This window comes from Lonchura striata, chromosome 14, assembly GCF_050655825.1.
Source record: "Lonchura striata isolate lonStrDom1 chromosome 14, ASM5065582v1, whole genome shotgun sequence".
Taxonomy (NCBI): Eukaryota; Metazoa; Chordata; class Aves; order Passeriformes; family Estrildidae; genus Lonchura; species Lonchura striata.
This window is the reverse complement of record NC_140716.1, coordinates 3,208,597-3,227,769: the sequence shown is the minus strand read 5'-3', so window position 1 is coordinate 3,227,769 and position 19,173 is coordinate 3,208,597. Positions and strand designations below refer to the sequence as shown.

The window sequence follows — 19,173 nt, the reverse complement described above, 5'->3', positions numbered from 1 at the left end:
TTTTCACCCCCGCGGATCCCGGTGTGTCCCGGTGGATGTTCACCCCCGCGGATCCCGGCTCATCCCGGTGTGTCCCGGTGGATGTTCGCCCCGCGGATCCCGGTGTGTCCCGGCTCATCCCGGTGGAAGTTCGCCCCGCGGATCCCGGCTCATCCCGGTGGATTTTCACCCCCGCGGATCCCGGCTCATCCCGGTGTGTCCCGGTGGATTTTCACCCCGCGGATCCCGGCTCATGCCGCTCGCTCCCGCCGGGTCCCGGCGCCGGGCGCTGCCTCCCTCTCGCGGCCGCGGGCAGCGCCGGCTGCCCCGGGCCCCTGGACTCGAGGGGATCCCCAAGCCTGGCGAGCCTCCCCCTGCCCCAGAAACCCACAACCTCACCCCCAGCCCGGCAGCAAGAGCAGCAGAACCCCGGGTACGCCCTGGCAGCGCTCCCGGGGTCCCACTCCTGGGATGCTGAGTTGGGGCTCCCGTGTTGTGCAAGCCCCAGACTGGAACCAGCGGCCCTCCACAGCCTCCTGCACCCCCAGTCCGGGGGAGCTGCTCCAGGGATCCCATCCCAAGGGTCGCAGCTTGTACAATCCCCAAATCAGGAGCAGCATCACCCCACACTAGGAGGAGAAAGCGGGGTCCCCCTCCAAGCTGATGCTCAAACAGCAAGAGGAGACAAGCAGCAGGTTTGAGGGTGAATTTTATTGGAAACAAGGATGGGGGTTGAAGGGTACAGATCATTCCCAAAAATATAAGGGGAGAGGGGCTTCCCATGCAAGTCAAAATCCTTGCCCACCTTAAAGCCAAGCTGGTTATCCCCCCAGGGAACTGCCACTGCAGAGGGAACGAGGTGGGACAGGGAAGCAGGGAAGTGAAAAGGGACACGGGATTTGGACAGGTAAGACCCGTGTTGAATGAAGCAGAGGAGATGGCACAGGGAGGTGTGGTGTGTCTGCCCCCTCAGCAAAGCCTCAGCTCATCCACAGGGGCCCAAGCCCACCCCAGAGCCATCTCCCCTGTGTTTGAAAGGGCAGATGCTCCATTGTCCAAAACCATAGAAATCAGGACTTTCTCCAGGAGAAATGCAGAAAAAAAAAATAAAAAGCATGCAAAAAATATTTTTTTTAAAAAAAAAGAACACCATTCCCCAAAGCACCAAAAAAGGGTGAGATAAAGGGGAAAAGGGTTTAAACAAAGAGAGAAGGGAGAAAACCCAAAAGCTCAACTCAAAACAAAAATAATCCAAAGTAACCAACTATGAAAAAAAATACAATTGTACATCTCAGCAGCAAAGCTGTCAAACCAAGCAGGTACAGGTGAGTGTCAGGTGGTTTGCAGAGCAGGATGAGGAGGAGGGAGACATGGAGAACATCAATCACTCCCTTATTTTCCATCCAGAGGTGGGCTGGGGGGTCAGGGTCGAACTGAAGCTGAACAGGGTTTGTGCAGCTGCACCTGGGCTGGGTTCCTCAGGGTTTGCTGACTCGAGGAGGGGGATCAGAGGGATGGCACAGGGAAAGCCTGGCTGTGTGATGCATCAAGGGCTGAAAACCATGTGCTCCAAAGCAGCTTTCCCAGGAGCAGCTTGTGGGGATGGATGGTGTGGAGCAGCCCAGTTCCCAGGCAGGGGGTCCCCAGCACTGCATCAAACCCTGGACTGCAGGAGGGGGGATAATGAATTTAAGGGGACATCATTCTTCATTGTGGGGGACCCTGAACACTAGAAATTCACCCTGAAATCCAGACCTCCAGGGCATGAATTTCAGGAATAACATTTTTAAAAGATTCAGTTAAAAAATAGATGCATTTCTTTAAAAAAGAAAGAAAAAGAATGTAATCTTAGACCAGAGTGTTTTCTAGTGACCCCTTCCCCACCTGCCCAAATTTAGCCAGAAAAATGTTATTACACCAGATCTGCTGGCCACATAGACATCCACACATTCATCATTGATTTAAAAATATATAATATATATAGAGCACACATACACACACACAAATATATATTAGAAAAGAAAAAAAAAATCCTTCGGAAAAACTCAATTATTAAAAAAAAAAAAAAGAAAAAAAAAAACCAAACCAAAATCCACAGCCGGTGTGTTTATCCGTGATCATGTACAGTAGAAGCCAGAAACCCCTCCTGCTCCTCGGGCTGGGAGCTTGGGGAAACACATCAGGTTTTCACAGTGGATTTGTCAGCAGAGAAGGAACTGCTCCTCCCTCCTCCCACACAGAAGGGCTTTAATTTATAGCGAGTTAGATCAAACCTAGGAAACACGTTACAAAGTCCATTATATATAGACATCAAATGTACAACTGCCGGCAGCCCCGGGCCAGGCACCGGGGTTTGGCTCTCGCTGGCACCCGCAGGGTTGGGGACAGTTTGGGACACCAGGGCTGCGAGTTCGGCCTCTGGAACAGCGTCACAGTGCGAGGTCTGACAGCAGCTCCAGGCTGGAAAGCAGATGGAGCAGAGACTTCTCAGGGAGCCAGGCAAGGCAGAGGCAGCCAGGGATGTGTCCTCCCAGCCCAGGGCCACGGGGAGGAGAGGCAGCCTGGGGCAGCTGCTGTGTCTCCATCACCTTGTGCCCACGAGGGAAGGGATGGCTGCTGGGTGAAGTCCCACGGGCAGGCGTGGGGACAGCGTGGGCTGCAGCTTGTAGCACAGTGGGCTCGTGGGAAAATGCCTTTTTGCCTCTCCTCAAGAGAGCAGCATTGATTGAGGGAGAGGGATGCCCGAGCTGATGCTGCCTCAAGGTGTCCTTGGTGTGGAGCCAGGCGTTCAAACAGCCTCAGGTGTGAGCAGCAGCCCAGAGAGCCCCACGAGCCCCTAAAGCTGTGTGGGCTCCTGGGGGCAGAGCCAGGCACAGAGGGAAGGCAGGTGAGACCAGACTCCAGGGAAGTGGCTTTGGGCAGGCAGGAGAGGAGTGGGAGAAGCACAGCAGCACTGATTCTCTCTGTCTTCCCCCGACAGCAAAGGAACACAACCCCCTGTGCTGTGCTCTGGGTACTGGGGAGGGGAGGTGGCCTCTGGCACCCTCTGCCTGCTCAGGCACTGCTCCTCTCCAGGGACCTCCTGAGCCTTCATAGTCCTTGGCTTGGCTGGGAAGGTGTTGGCTTCAAAAGGCTCCTCCTGGGGGATTTTTTTCTCAGGGCAAAGAGAAAAGAGATTTTGCTGGGGCCAGAGATGCCCCCAGGCCGGGGAGGTGGATTTGTGATTTGTGCAAAGCACCGTGTGCTGAGTCCTTGCTCTCCTGCGGGGAAGCCAGGATGGAGGGACTGCAGGGAGCTGGGAGTTAGGAGTCTTCCCCGAGGATCTCTGTCACAAAGGAGGCCATGTCAGTCTCTTTGGTGTCGTGCAAGGTGAAGAACGGGTGTTCCTGCCAATGAGATCAAAGAAAACGTCAGCTGACACCAAGGCCAAGCACAGACCCCAGGACATGTCACACAGCTGGAGCTGGACTCCACCCACCTCCCCAGACTCCCATGGACACCATTCTTCAGCTAAAATATGAACTTTGGCATTTCTCAGCTCAGCCCCAGCAGGACACCCCACCTTGGCAGCTGTACTACCATCCTTCCAGGTCTAAACTCTCCAAGAGCAGATAGGACAGAGGGAGAAAACACCTGGAAACCCTGACCTTAACACCCATGAAATGAACCCACCCTTCCACCTCTGACACACTACACCCATCCCACTCCATGCCTGAAAAGTCCCATTTCCCTGCTGGACCACTGATCTGAGTTTCAAAACTGGGAATAAAGACCAGCAGAAGCAGCTCTGTGCTTACCATAAGTTCTAAATAGTTCATTCGCTCAGCGGGGTTCTTCCTCAAGCTGGAAGGAAAAAGAAATGGGACAAAAAGGCTGTAAGATCTTTTTCTTTTGCTGTACCTGGTCTGTCATAGGGGATCTCCCCTTCCCACCCAACATGAAATGCTCCCTGTGGGCTGTGCCCATCCCTCTCCCTCCTTGGCTGAGCATGTTTGAACTACCAGCAAAGCAGCCAGGTAAGGTAACCGGGGAAGGACAACTCAGTGTTTTGCCACAAAAAGCACAAGCCAAGCAGCTCTGCAGTCTGTCCCACACAGAGCAGAACAACTGGGAAGGGGAGGATATGGTTTCCCAGCACCTGCAGGCTGAGCTTGCCTTTGCCTGGCAGCTCCAGGCAGCACCCAGGGAGAAGGGGACACCCTGGGGGGAGCAGCTTCCCACAAAACCACAAAGCAGCTTTCACCCAGAGGCTGCCAGGCGTTGGTTCTGGTTTCACTGCCACTTTGCCAGAAAACACCAACATTTCAGCAGCAGCGACAGGAAAAGGGGAAGAGAAACCTCTGCATCTTCCAGCCAGCCTGGGTGAGTCAGGCTGAGAGCAAAACCAGTTTGGGCAGTGCTTCCTGCCATGCCGAGCACCAGGTACAGCAAGGAGGGCAGAAATGGGTTCCCAAAGGACAGCAAATCCAGCCCCACGCTCCACTCCAACCCCTACGGATCAGGGCTCCTCCTCAGGCAGGCTGGAGAGCCAGCAGGCCCTGCTGGAGCCTCACCACTGTGCTGTGAAGTCCACAAACTCCTTGGAGAAGCGTTCAGGGGGCAGCTGGGGCGAGGGCTCCTCCACCACCTGCTTGAGCTGCTGGAAGGGCGTCCCCCAGGACTCGTACGGGAAGCGGAGAATGGCCAGTTCAATCTGGGGGTGGAGGCAGGGCGACGTGAGACACACACCAAGCACAGCCCCACGATGCTCAGCCAGCTCAGATTCAAAGGAAAACCCTCAAACCCACTTTCCTCACAAACCATTTTCAATTTGGGTCATACTATCTCTCTTTTTTTTTTTTTTGTTTTTTTTTTTTAAATACAAAGACCCAGAGGCCAAAAATACTTCCTTTTGAGGTTGGTTCAGCATATTAATGCATTTACAGGAAGTCACAAAAGATATGTAAAATGGGATTATTTAAAAAGATAATAATAACAGCACACAGTTTCTGCACTGGCTTCCAAAGTACTCTGCTGGCTCTAAGGCAGCCCCTGGGCCTTGGGCTGGCACTGCATGTGCTAAACACACAAAAAATCCACAAACCCAAGAAAAATAAAGTGCTAGAATGTAGTTTTGCCAAAACCACCTGAATTACTCAATTCCTACAAGTCACCTCTGCTCCATCCCTCATTCAAGCAGGAAAAAAGTCTGTCACAGTTCTTGGGTAGTCTCCTCAAGCCAAGGATCAGTTCCTGTCTCAAAATGGGCAACAGAACCTTGAGACCTGCCTGGTAGGGTGTGATGAGATGGGAGGAAGAACAAACCTGAAAGGACAGAGCCCAGTGTCCCTCCCTGCCTCTGGCTCAGGTCAGGGGAGCTCAGTTCCTGCTGCTGCAAAACTGAATGAAGCCACCAGCCTAGGAAGGCCTGGAACAGCCCTGCAATGGTCTGAAATCAATCCAACCCCTTCATAAAGAAAAGAAACCTAAAAAACCCCAGGAGGAAGACACCAGAAGGAACCAAACATTCTGTGGCTCCATTCAGCTGCAGGCTGGCCAGCTTCCAGCAAGGTGTCCTCTCCCTTCCAGCTTTGGAAAGGTTTGGATATTCCATCACTCAGAGTCTCCCATCCCACAGCTTCCTGCAGCTCAGAGCTGATGACATTTCCTGTCAGCCAGACCAGCTCTGCACTGGCATGGGGACACCAGGGAGAAGGGCTTGGGTTTGGATGAGGCCACTGGGGAAGAGGGAATATTTACCAAGACACAGCATGCACAAACAAAGGGATGCAGCTCCCAAAATAAAAGCCACGGCTAAGAGGGCACAGGAGAAATTCCTGCAAATAATCTACCCTCAGAGAGAGAGAGTCTCCTGGAAAGCAGGAGCTGTTTCTCTGGCAGCATCCCTTGGAGCCAACAGCTGGGATTTCCTTTGTCCGCTGGCGCCAGAGGATCTCAGCTGCTTCCTGCAAGATCTGTTTCTTGCAAGAGGCAGATTAAACCATCCCAAGCAGCTGCAATTTTGGAACTGAAAGCATTTCCCCTTCCTGTTGGCTGCTCTGAGCTACCCCGCAGGCAGGATTTGCTGCAAACCACACACAGCAGCTCTCACTGCAGCAGGACTGGAATCCCCTGCAAGGCTCTGGTGACATGGAGGGGTGAAGCAGGAAAGGTGAGCCCCAGCTCCACTGACCACCCCTCAGCCAGCAGGAAGGGAACTGCAGAGCAATTAAAAGCCACTCTTGGATACTCAGTGTGGATACTCATTGTCATCCTGATATTGTCTGCTGGGAGCCTGAATTCCCTGGGTAATTAACCTCATTGCCCTGAGCTGTCATGCTCAAACTGAGTCCTGCTTGATGGGCACCCACCCAGCCCCACCTGCCCAATCCCCATCCCAACCCCGGGGCTGCAGACACAGATCCCAGCCTTTGGCCTTACCATTGTGATCCCAAGGCTCCAGACATCTGACTTCACGTTGTAGCCCTTCTGGTTCAGCTCGGGGTTTATTCTTTCTGGCTGCAACAGCAAAATGGGAGGAGTTACCACTCCTTTCCCAGTGCAAACCCCACAGAGCACATCTCTGGCTCCAAAAGCCAGGCTGGGTGGATTTCCCTTCTCATGTCCCCAGAGAGGCAAGGTCTGAGGTTAAATCTAGCTCTGATTAAAGACAAATCTTGCTCCACACAACTCACATCAACTCTCTCTCTTTGTAGGAGAGCGAGACTTGCATGATCCCTGCCTCAGGAGCACACACTTCCCACATGGATGCCACACATGGCAAAGGGAAATTCATACTGACTTGAGGACGAAACTGAACGATCCTGCCAAGAAAAGCCTCAGCACTTTCTATCCAACAAGAAGCAGTGCCACAACCAGTTTTGTATCCTTCTGCAAATGGAAGGGGCAGAGGGAGAGTCACTGTGGGATTAACACAGAGCTGGGCTTCGAGGGAGGCTCTGCTGACTCAGGGAGACCAGAGCACTCTTGTGTGGCTTTTCTCTCAGGGTGGAGGTGGAACAGACTGATTTCTAAGCAGCAGCCTCTTACAGTCAGGGCTGAGGTTGCACAGGGTTGCACTTACAGCCATGTAAGGTTTGCAGCCAGCATCCATGGTCTTGGCAACAGAGTCCACCAAGTAACCACTGATCCCAAAGTCGCACATCTTGACGTGCCCCTCCTTGTTGATCAGCACGTTGGAAGGTTTCACATCTAAGAGGAAATGCAAGAGGGAAAATTTGGCTTGTTCAGGGGTATTGAAGAGTCTGAGACAAAACAGGCAATTCCCTGCAGGCCTGGGAGGGAGCAGGCAGGCCCCAACACATGGGAAAGGAGACAAAACCCCAGCAGGCTTATTGCAATAAAAGTCATTCACAGGTGAACTACAACCATGTCCTTAGGGAGAACAAGTCTTGTCTCCAACCAGGCAGGTCAAAAGGTTGAAATAAAGTGTTGAGGACTTTATCCCCAACTCCTTAGGAGAGATTTATGTGCCCAGCACAGCTCTACCAAATCTTCAGAAGAGTTTGTCTCATGCACATCCTGATCTGTCCACAAGTACACAAGGGACTTTACCAGGATGGAGAGCAAGACCTGGGTGTTACAATTCCCATCTGTGATTTTGTAAGGTCTCCTTCAGCCCCCACTATGCTAAAACTACCCAGGCCAGAAGGATTTGGGGATTTTATCTCCAAGAGCTGCCTTCAAGGCACTTCTGTACTCCAAGAGGGACAGAGATGCTCATAAAATACAGGTAGTGAGGAATTCTGTTGTTACACTCCACCCTTCATCTGGAAAAGAGGAAGAGAACACCACCCTGCAGAAAGGGAAGCATCTCAGGAGCAAGCATCTAGATCTGTTCACCACAGTCCCAAGCACCAGCAGATTCCACTTTAGGCATCCCACAGGGACACAGCACACCTGGAAAGGTGTCCTCCCCTAGCCTATTTCAAGGTTGGATCTCCAGCCACACTCCACTAACCCCATCCAGCATTTACCTCTATGGATTACAGACAGTTTACTGTGCAGGTGCTCCAGAGCTCGTACAATCTGGGGATAAAAGAGTGAAAAAGCACCCATCAGTCACAGGCAGCAGCAGCTTCTCACTGCAAACACACCCAGGCCTCAGGAGAGGCCTCCAGCAGGCTCAGGGCATGCATAAACCCATCTAAGGACTCAAGAGCCACTCACAGACACAGCCATTTTCCCCAAAATGTCTTCAGGGATGGTCTTCTTCTTCTCCAGTACTTTCTTGTAGAATTTATCTAGGGAAGTGTCCATGAGTTCCATGCAGATCCACACGTCACCCTGCGGATGGAGAGAAAGCAGCTGAGAGGGAATTCCCTGGAAATCCAAGGGAGATAAAGAGCTGGGCTGAAGAACACAGAGGTGTTTTGGGGAGAGTTTGGTGCCTGCAGTGCAGTGCACAGCCCAGGTGCCCCCAGGCACCCAGCAGGTCAGTACCTCACGGAAGAGGGCTCCGTAGAAGGTGACTGTGTAGAAGCAGTCGACCGTCCTCATGGAGATGTCCAGGTCCATCAACAACCTCTTCTGCTCCTGCGTGTTCACAGTGGCTCGGATCCTCTGGGGCAAATATGAAACAAGAAGGGTTTGGTGTAGGTGGGGTAACAAACAGCAGAAAATCAGATATTCACATAGTAGAAAATCAGACATTCAAACAGTAGAAGAAATTAGTAGATATTCAAACATTTGTTTTAGGTTGGCTAACTGGTCAATCTGCATGGCTAGAAGCAAGAAAAGCAAAAAAGCATAAGCATAACTTTTGACTGAGCTCCTTGAATCCCCCAGCCTGACTCAGGACCTGCAGTCCTGGGACCAGAGTGTTTTATCCTTATTTTGCAGCCAGCAGCACCCAGGAGGAGACACCCAAATTGCCTCTGCCAGACAGAGACTTGATGAATGGCCAAACTCTTGGCACTCTGTGCAGCAGGTGAAGGGCCAGGCCAGCAGCCTGGACAGGCACTCTGACATCCCAGCCTTGCACTGCAGGCACCAATCCCAGATTTCCAAGCCTGTTATCAACCCCACCGTGCCCAGCCACCACCAGCAGAGACCCTCCGCTGGCCAAAGCGCACCAGGAACACCAGAGGCTGCCAAACCCAGAAAAGCCCGTCCTCATTGTGCCACAACCAGCGGAGCTCAGCAGCTCCTCTGCTCCCCTGGGGCTGCCCCTGCTGATCCCCAGCCCAGCCAGGTGTCCTCACCCACCTTCACGGCCATGATGGTGCCGCTCTGCGCGTGCCGCACCTTCTCCACCACGCCGTAGGCCCCGCGGCCCAGCTCCGAAATGGTCACCAGGTCATCAGCTTCCACCTCGAAGTTCTTTAGGGAGAGAGGACAAAATGGCATCAGGGACAAGCACGTTTATCAACAAGGACATCAGACAACGCTGTCAGCTCGCTCGTGCAGAGCATTTCAAACAATGGTACCTACAGGACTCCAGAGGCACCACACTTAGAGAGGATGGGAGTATTTTTGGCTCTGTTGAATCACAGCCCAAACCCTCTCACCCTACACTCACCAGGGTTCATTGAATTCCCACTCTGCAGCTGGAGATCAGGACTTTCATCCTTTAAGCCCAGGGAACATTGCCACTAGAAAGGGCACCAAAGGTTGGTGCCTCTCTGCCGGCAGGGGATTACCCACACAAGGGTATTTCTGCAGTTGCTGAACTATTTGCAGGATTTTAACAGCTCCTGTGCCAACATGGGCAGCAGTCAGGAGCCTACACCACAGCTCCAAACCCCTGTGTGCAGCCAGGGATCCCTCACCTCTCCCCACATCCCAAAACTCATCAGTCACAAATACACCTTTGTGAGTTTAACAACACCTGTGCAAAGCCTCTCTTAGGTGGGGTGCACACAGCAACTCCATTTCTAATTATCAGTGAGTTCAAACAGGTTTTACCCACTTTCAGTACCTTCTCCTACCACCAAAAAGCTGTCAGCAAGGTAAAACCTGAGTTAACACCAAGAAAACAACTACCTAAGTGCTGCTTCAAGCTGGAAAAAAAAAAACACAGCCAGTGCTCACCCCAGCGAGTGGCTGACGCTGCAGGGAGCCAGCAAGCTCCTGCACAAGCCACAAACAAGTTTCCCTAAAGCCACGTTCCCCTGTAATTGCTGGCTCTGCTGGGCAGGGCACGAACCGAGTGACACACGGGCTATTTTTGGATGCTGCATTCATCTCTCCTAATAAGTCACAGGCCTCCTTTTAGCCAGCCTTTATCCAGCCTCCAGTTTTCCTCCGGTCTCAGGGAACGAAAATAATACCAGGATGCCAAAGTGCCCCAGTGGCCACAAAGGCAGCGAGGGTGGGAACCAAGCACGGCACCGCTCCGGATACGGAGCCTGCGAGCTACGCCCTGAGCAGGGAGAGAGGAAACAGCCTCTGGCCTGGAGCAGCCAGGCTGGGACATGTGGCTGCCAGGCCCCTGGCCAGCACTGTCCCCTCAGCAGCAGCCACCAGGTCTGCCCGACCTTCCTGCCAGCCCTGGCTCCGCAGGTTGCAGCCAGATGTGGCTGTAGATTGCAGCCAGATGTGGCGGGCAGGGAGGGCTGTGCCCGAGCTCAGCACTGAGCTGAGCTCTGCCCAGCACAGGGAGGTGCCAGCCCTGGGTCCTGCAATGAGGAGAGCAGGGCTGAGGGGGACACGTCCGACCTCCCAGCACGAGCAGCTGGCAGAGGAGCAGTGCAGGCTCGCAGGGGCCTCCAGGAAGGATCTGGAGGTGCTTTTTGGACACGTGTTCCGCAGTTGTTCCAGGTTATTGTGTTTTTCCTTTCCTGGCATTTGCCCCGAGGCTTCCCCAGAAGTTCCCAGCACGCTCCAGGAACCAGCGCTGCCCTGCCCAGCAACAAGAGGTGATGGATGCACCCACAGAGCTCTCCCTGGACAATGGGATGCATGGCATGGCCTGTGCACATCCCAGGGACCCGAGGTCACCACCCACCTCCACTCCTGAAGCTGGACTTCTGCCCAAGTCCTCTTCTCCACCATGTCACTCCAAAATACCCAGGCCAGACCCTTCCTGCAAACACTGGAGCAGGCAAGGAAGTGACTCTAGAGAGTTTTCCCTGGGCTGCAGCGCTGTCCCCCTGCACGTACAGTGCCCAGGCTGTCACAGAGCACCTCTCCCACAGCTCTTGCTACACACGACACCAGGCCCAGAAAACAGCACAGGCAGCAGGACTGTTCCCTGGACCCAGCCAAAGCTTCCTCTCCTCAACCCTAATCCTTGCACTGAGGCCAAGGGACCCAGATCCCATCAGCCAAGCCACCTCCCAGCCTGGATGGGTCTAGATATAGGGCTGATCCAATGCAGGGTATTTTTAGCTCGTTTGCAAACAGCTCCTGCAGCCCCAAGAGAGCCCATAAGAAGAGAATGAAATAAAAGAGAGACGGTGGCTATTTCTAGCAGTGTTTTTCATCAGGTCACTAGGAAAGACTTTTGAGAACCAGAGAGAAACTTTGTGCCCAGCTTCTCCTGGGCCTCAAGCAGCAACACAGAGCTGTGGGTAGGCAGGATAAAGGGACTTTGTTAGGAGCAGTCTGAGAGCTTGGTAAGGCCACCCTCATTTAGGACAGATGGGTTGGATCATCCAAGAATGGCTTAGATTAAGAAGTTGTATCCCATGAGGCTGCACTCCCGATCTGACAGATTGCAAGGCACAATCCATAGAGCTCTCCATGCCAGGGAAAACCAAACTGGAAGCAAGCAAAAAAGAAACCCCAATGGCACGTACTTTATCTCCAATGGTAATGAACGTCCTGGAGTCCAAGTTCCTTGGGGGCCTGCAAGAAATGAGACAGAGTCAGGAGAAAGCCCAGCTTCATTCACCCTCTTGGCCAGAGCCAGGTTTCACATTCCTTTGAGCACTTTCAGCTGCTGCTTTCCCCCCACCCCGTGCCTCGTTGTAGGTTCCAACCAGCCCCCTCCAAACACCCACAAATGCTTTAAATCGTGCCAGTAATGCCTCACCCCACACCCACAAGGCACAGTGAGAATCCTGGGGAGTCAGCCAGGTGAGACATGCACCAAACCACCAGGCTGTGAAACCATTCCTGCTCGGGAGAGGAGCCTGAGGAGCTGAGATGAGACATTTCTGTGGCAGAGCAGCTCAGCTGTCATGTTTTGACAGGTAGGTGTTGTACCAGCACAGCCACGTAGCCTGAAACGCACGCGAGGGAACAACAGGTAATTCCTCCCTGTGAGTCATTTGTGTACACTCTGCTGCCTGATCCAGGCAGGCAGAGCAGGCAGCACTCGGGTGTCACCCTTTGCACAACACCAGGCAGGTGAAAGTTGTCCTTTATGGCTTTTTTCCTTATTGCTGCCCACTTCCCATTCTGGGCAGCACGGTACTTTTAGAGCCGCCCTGCGTGTTCTGCCCCTTGTGCCTCACTTCTGGGCTCTCCCCATCCCCTGGGAGCTTCTAAAAAGGAGAGATTGCCCAACTGGTTTCGTCTCAGTTCCCATCAGAGCAGCCTCCAGCTTCAAGGAAGTACTTTGGGCTCTGAGCAAAAGCCCTGCACTGCGCAAATATTTGCACTGCAGCTCGAAAAGCAGGGAGAAAAGGAGCAGTGGACAGCTTGTGCCAACCTCTGGGCATGCAAAGCCCTGCAGACTCCAGCATGAGGCCTTCTCCAGGGGAAATTCAAACCCCAGCAGGAGCAGAGACAGATGTGCCCGTGGGGGAAGGAGGTGGCTGTCACAGGCAGGGCAGGGCTGTGTGAGGCTGCACAGCACCAGTGGGTGAGCTCCCCTGCCTCCCCCTTTCTACCTGGGGTTTTCAGCAGTGATATTTCCCTTTTGGGGACTCCACTGCTCTCCTGGAGTTTTCTAGAACAGGTTTCTGGAGTAAACAAGGCTCAGCAGTGGCGATGCAGCCCAAAGTGTTTTGGAAGAGCACCATGGAAGTGGAATTTCAGCCATCTGCTCTTTGTCAAACCGAGCACTGCTACCCTGGGCTCTCCCCCATGGCATAACAAGCATCAGCAGCTCGAAGCAAACAGGGCAGGGAGAAATTCCAGCGCCCTGAGATACTGCTGGGCACTGGCCCCAGCACCAAACAGCACAACAGTGCAAGATGTCTGTGTCCTCCTTTTAGCAGGGTAAGGAGCTGCAAACAACTCAAACTAAACCTGATACCCTGGTCCTGTAAAACACTCCCCCAACCTTTGTGCCTCTGGTTTCTGCCGAGGTCCAGCTATCACCACCTCTTCTCCTCCCCTGCACTCAAATTCTTCCCTCTTCTTCCCTCAGGAAAATTCACTCTCTCTACCACATCTTTGCCCTTTGGCATTGGCACAGCCATGGCAGAAAGAACTGAGGAGAGCTCCCCAGAGGATTCTGAGTCTTTGCCTTTAGGACATTTCCTATCAAACAGGCACCTCCCAGAGCGACACACGCTGTGCATGTGTCTGCACACATGTGCAATTCCTTCTCATCACCCACGAGCCCCAGCTTAAGAGACAATAAAACTGTGCTGATTATGGGAGGTTTCCAGAGGTCATTCCCCTTGAGGAAGTGCCAAATCCAGCTCTGGAGAGCCTCTAAGCAGCAGAGATCCTTACGTTGTGTTGGCCACGGGTGGTTTGATGGGGACACATGTTATCCTCAGATCCCGTTTCTTCTTGCCTTTCACTGGAAGAGAAGATGCACACGTGAGCAAATGGATTTTTGCTTTTTTCCTTCAAGCACCCTCTTCCCAGCAGCCACTAGGCAAGGAATGCACGGCCTGGACCCCTCACCATGGTCAGCAGAATGCCAAGAAGGTCACAGTGACCACTTGCCCAAAATTTCAGGCAAGAGCCAGAGCACAAGTGGGTCTCAATGACACTGATGAACACTGCTCTGTAGAAACAGCCAAGGGTGCACTAACAGACCATCTTCCAGGTCTTGCAGCCAAGCACTGTACCCCAGAAGTGCTCTTTACTCTTCATGGTCATCAATAGTCCCTTCTCTTTGGGATTTAAACCCTTTCTGGGGTGGAAGCTGCAATTTCTGCTGGGCACTTACCTGGTTTGTGTGGCTCCAAGGATCCTTTGGAATCTGAAAGAGAAAAACAAGACACCAGCTCAGCCTTCATGCTCCAGCCAAACCAGAGAGCAGCCCTGTACCCCTCATGGCTCGTGGACCCAGCAGAGCTCCAAGAGAGGGAGGCAGCTGGGCTTTAGGAGCACAGCCAAGCCTGGCCCCATCCCCGTCTCTCCAGCCACAAGAGGTCCCCACGCCATTAGTGATGTGCAGGGCTCCCAAAAAATGTTCCCTGTCCAGAAGCTCCTTGATCCCCAGGGCCCCAGGGGATCAAGCCTGGCTTTCCTGGGAAGAACCAGAGTTGGACCTGGCATGGAGGCCAATGACCATGAGACATCCAGCAAAAATCTAACAAAAGCACTCCAAAATCCAACAAAAGCAAGGGGTTACTCCCAGCAGGAGAGGGAACACCCCATCCACAACAAATGGAAAACAGGTAAAAAACAGACACAAGCTGTCAGCCAGAAGTGAACCCCTCACAAATCTGGGCTTGCACAAGCTAAGGCACCAGGAGTGACTGGCATGAGGATGCTCTTGTCCCCCTCCTCCCAACTCCAAACATCCCTGAGGTAACAACACCCACAGGCCAGAATCCTGCAGGTGAAAATTCCATCCTGGCTCCCTGGGAAAATAAACTGACCCCAAGGGGCTGAAAGTGCAGCAGCTGAGAGCATCGAGGTCCTGATCCTCCCAGGAGAGACAAGGGGGCAGCTGAACTTCTCAGCTAAAGCTGCTGGGGCTGCACAGAGCTGGAAGATCCATTAGAAAGCAGGAATATCAAGGTGTGCTCCAGGCATGGGGCTGGGAGCAGACAGCTCAGTGTGGCCTTGGACAGCCTTTCAAAAGCTGCTCCTACCTGCCTTGCTGCTGGGAGCAGGCGTGTGGACAAAGTCCAGCACTCCAAAGGCTGCCAGGGAAGGGAGGGGAGAGCGAGGAGCTGGAATTTCAGGAGACAGAACCATGCAACAGCTCCTGCAGCTGCAGCAGGGCAGAAGGGAGACACGTGCCCAAAATGTCTCCAGCACTGACAGCCCCCAGCCCTGTGCCCTGCCAGCTCCAGGACAAAACAGGTGCCTGGGACTCACTTCTCCTGCCTTGTCCTTCCTCAAATGCAAACCTCGCTGAGGTTGTGGGTTCAAGTTGGTCTGCAACATACTGCACAGGTCCCACCTGCAGGACCAGCAGCATCCCTCCCTGCTCAGGGGAATCAGCACAGATCAGTCCACACCCCCACCTTATCTGCCACTTTTCCTGCACCAGAGCTGAGCCATAAGCTCCAAGACCAGCAGAGTTTCCATGATGTGAACTTCCAGCTCAGTGAAACCAGCCAAGGAGCCACTCCACCCCAAACCGATCCCGCTTGGATGGAAACCACCTGACCACGTCAGAGCAGTCACAAGTTCTAATTTGTGAGCCTGCAGAGTTTCCCTTCCCCACTGCCCACCCTACAGGGCTGGAAGGGGCACTGTGAACAGCTCCAGACACCTACTGATGGCACTTGGTAAAATACCCAGTGGAGCAACGACAGGAGCAAATACAGAACAGAGCCAGAGGAAAGATGATGTCGTGGGTTCACCAGTGCCTCTCCTTCCCACTCTCAGCCTCTCAGTGTGGGAGGCCAAGAATAGAATCTAGAAACTGCGGTCCCCTGAGTCCTTCTGCACTCTTCTGCACTCAGCTGGAGCTTGCTGTGGCACCCATCCTATGCCAGGGGATGGATTTAGCTCTATGCTGAGCATTTCACCCACAGGAGCTGCTCCAAAACTCTAACTGGTCTGTGCTCCACACACAGCCCTCCCCGCTCCAGCAGCTACCAGCCAGACCTCTACACAAAGGCCTGCTCTCCCCCCGTGCTGGCTGGGATTCTGCTCCATCTGTTTGCTCTCCCTCTCCCCAATTGCCATAGTAACCCTGCAGAGCCAGCACAAAGCGCCTTCTGTGCCAGCAGCAGCTCCCCTGGCACCGTGGCCGTGACTCCCGGGGCAGCAGCAGGGTCCACAGGCACCCAAGCCAGGTCTCTGCAGCATGGCCTCAGCCCTTCTGGCTGCAGGGAGCTGGGAGCACTCAGTTTGGGGTTGGGAATCACAGCGTGCCTTGTCCAGCAGAGCCCAAGCTTGCAGGCAGGATTTGCAGCATGGGATATCAGGGCAGCAAGGGACACAGAGATTCCCTGTTCAAACCCCCTGCTCAGTACAGGAGAGTCTTTTGATGTGCACTGGCCATGAACTCTGCTGTCACAGGCACCCTGCACACTTCCCTGTACTCCCAACCCACCACCCTTAATTTCCCAGAGTTGGAATCAGCAACCATCCCTTTCCCAGCCTGTCCTGCTGAGTCCCAAAAAGCATTTCCTAGCTCCGATATGAAAAAGCATTGATTAAACCAGAGATATTATACCACCACTCCCAGACTTTGCCTGGGCCACCTGTGAAAGGCAGAAAACCCAGCTCAGCCCATTCCTGCAGGAATAAAATCACCCAGGATGCTGCCCTGCAGCCAGGAGCTGAAGCAGAGGCTGGATTCATTTGTTACAGCTCTCCTAAAATTTTAGCACTTCCCAAAAGCTGGCCTGAACAGCTCCTTGCTGCAAGCTTCTCCCACTGCCTGTGGCACCAGAGCCTCTCCCCAAGGAGAGCCAATGCCCCATTCAGGGTGAATGAGAATGCAGGAAAAACCAGGGGAGGGAATAAAAAAAAAAGGGAAAAGAAGAGAGAAGTGGAAAAGCAGTGGGATGGGCATGACATGACCCTGCAATTCAAGCCCTTCAGCCCCCGCAGGCAGCTGCTGTCAGCTCCTTCCCACTGGAGAGTCCCTGGCACTCTCTCCTACGCTTGAGACTCAGCACAATCCCCCCACATTTGGGAGCCCGCGAGGGTCGGTGCAGGAGGAATTGCTAGAATGTGCACAACTGCTTATGTCACCTGAAAATCCTGGAAACACTCCAGTTTCCCAGAGCACTGGGCTCTTGCAAGAGGGCTGTCTGCAAGCACAAGTTCCCCTCAAGAGATCCCACTGCAAAGGCCAAAAGGCAGCAGCAGGACAAGGCGAGCTGGGGACATGCCCTGGTTATCCCTGCGAGCTCCAGGGCTCTGCTGCCAGCCCTGAGCCCACGGGATGGCAGGGCACCATTCCGGGCACAGGGAAGGGCTGCCAGCCACAGACACACACAGCACAGTGCCCTGCACCCAGGCAGGGGAAAATTAGCTGACAGAAGTTCCTGGTGCGGATGAAATTGCAACCCACGTGATGCTGCAGGCACGTAACTGCATCCTTTATGCTAAGAAAGGAACCATTTCCTCCTAAAGAGAAAAAAAAAAAAACCAAAAAAGCCCAACGAGATTTTTTCTCATGCTATAACCACCACCAGTTAAGAACCGCCAGACATTTCCTGGAACTGCCTAATTCAACACCGGAATCCTCATTTTTGCCACCACCAACTTCAGCCCTATTAAGCTGCACCTCTCTATGAGAGGTTTTTCCTCCCCAATCCGCTGGTGTGGGCGGAGAGAAATGAAGAGGACAATCTAAAGAACTGCAAATAAAACTATTTGCCTGAGTCGACCTTTGAAATTAAACCTCACCACTGCCTCCCCGGGGCTCTGTTTGTAGCCCCAGGTGAAGTCCTGAGCACGGGAGGCTGCTCTGAGAGCTGTGCTGCTTTGTTAGTGCTGGGGGAAATGTTTTGGATGCATCCTGGTTCTCCTCGATCTGAGGAGGAGAGTCAGATGCCATGGATAAGGCAGAAAGCTGGAGGGTGGATCCCAGCCCTGCTGCAAATAAAGAGCTGGAACAAAAAAGCATGAAGGGAAAAAAAAAAGACAAATAAAAGAAGGGAAATAAATTGAAGGCAGGGTGCAGAGCAGAGAGGGGAATTTGGGTGCTTGGTCATGAGAGCCAGCTCCTCAGAGGCACAATTTGTGCTGTTTTCCACTGTTGGGAGTGGAAAAAGCTATCCATGGAAGTGGAAAAAGGGCTCTCAACCTGCCGAGAACCATCACTCATCAGCCGGCCGAGGTCCCGCTGCAGAGGGGCTCCCGCGGGTCAGCGCGCTCCGCACTTCTGCAAAACTGCCAGCCAGCAGCAGGAAAAAAACACGCTGCACAAAAAGCCCCTTGCAGCCCCAAAACAGCCTCTCAGCCTGTGCTGAATCAGAGTTCCTGACTGCTGGGGCTGTGGGCAGCCACCTTGCCCGTGCAACAGGCACGGGACAGGCACGGAGAGCTGCTGGAAAACCCTGCGTCCCAGGAATGCGACTCAAACCAGAGCCAGAAGCCAGCTTCACCCTCTGCATATTTTCCTTCAGACATGCTGGATTTAATTTTTTTTTTTTTTTCACAATTAAGATGCCAGAGTTTTAACCCCACAAAACATGCAACTTTTCCAGTGCTTTAAAAATAGATCCCCAGCTGCAAAGACCGACCCCCTGCCCAAGCCAGGAGAAACAAAACCGCGTGGATTGACCCCAAAAAGTTACAGAGCCCCTTTTAGCACCAAAACCAGCCCTTTGCTCTCCCCTACCATGTGTTTTGGAAATTGCAACATCTACCTTGCTTCTTGTCCATGGTTTCCCAGAAATGAAGAGCAGCGCCGGCACGCCTGGCACAAGAGAGGGATGGGGGCGGACTGGAGGAGGGAGGGGAAAAAATTCCCGCAGGATCCAGCGCACGGCACTTCTTGCAAGCACCGATGATTCTTTTCAGTGGGAATGCATGGCCCCAAGCACCCGCTGGCTTCACAGAGCCCTCCTGGCCGGGTGTCCCCAGATCCCAGGGCTCCCCAAGGCTGGGAGAAGCAGCAGCGAAGGCAAGCGGGGGGAATTGGGGAAGGTAGAGCAGCGTTCCCTCATCGGCAGCTGCCGAGGTTGGCCGGACTCGGCTCCGATTACCCTTGAAAGCTCAACAGTTGTAAAAACTGCAGCAGAGAAATAGCAGGTGACGTCAACAGGAAACTGGTGGCGAGCCAAACTCCAGCTCCCGGAGCTGCTGAAGCGCTGGATTGCTACAGTGCATCCCGGTGGGACGCCTTCTCTTCTCACAAACTCAACCATCCCAAGCCAGCCTGCAGGCCCAAGCATCCCACCGGAGTGACCTTTGCTCCAGGACAGCCCTGGCACCAACCAAGGGGAGCCCAGGCGCGCTGGTTTGGGCACCAAAGAGGTG

The 19,173-nt window shown here is 53.5% G+C and overlaps 1 protein-coding gene across 3 annotated transcripts in view; it reads right to left on the bottom strand.

Annotated features, from left to right (window-relative positions):
• Nucleotides 1-670: 670 nt before the first annotated feature.
• Nucleotides 671-19,173, bottom strand: part of MAP2K3 (mitogen-activated protein kinase kinase 3) — a 30,231-nt gene continuing 11,728 nt past the window's right edge. For 2 of the 3 annotated variants that reach the window (XM_021549738.3, XM_085592134.1), the window contains exons 2-13: nt 13,997-14,029; nt 13,552-13,621; nt 11,721-11,769; nt 9,187-9,300; nt 8,422-8,541; nt 8,149-8,265; nt 7,956-8,007; nt 7,043-7,170; nt 6,400-6,477; nt 4,533-4,672; nt 3,777-3,822; nt 671-3,365 (exon numbers count right to left, since the gene is read on the bottom strand). In XM_021549738.3, coding sequence (XP_021405413.1) covers nt 3,282-3,365; nt 3,777-3,822; nt 4,533-4,672; nt 6,400-6,477; nt 7,043-7,170; nt 7,956-8,007; nt 8,149-8,265; nt 8,422-8,541; nt 9,187-9,300; nt 11,721-11,769; nt 13,552-13,621; nt 13,997-14,029 — 1,031 coding nt within the window. In that variant the 3' untranslated portion in view covers nt 671-3,281. Of the gene's footprint in view, nt 3,366-3,776; nt 3,823-4,532; nt 4,673-6,399; nt 6,478-7,042; nt 7,171-7,955; nt 8,008-8,148; nt 8,266-8,421; nt 8,542-9,186; nt 9,301-11,720; nt 11,770-13,551; nt 13,622-13,996; nt 14,030-18,560; nt 18,906-19,173 lie in introns of those variants that run through there. The other variant, XM_021549731.4, reaches the window with a different exon arrangement.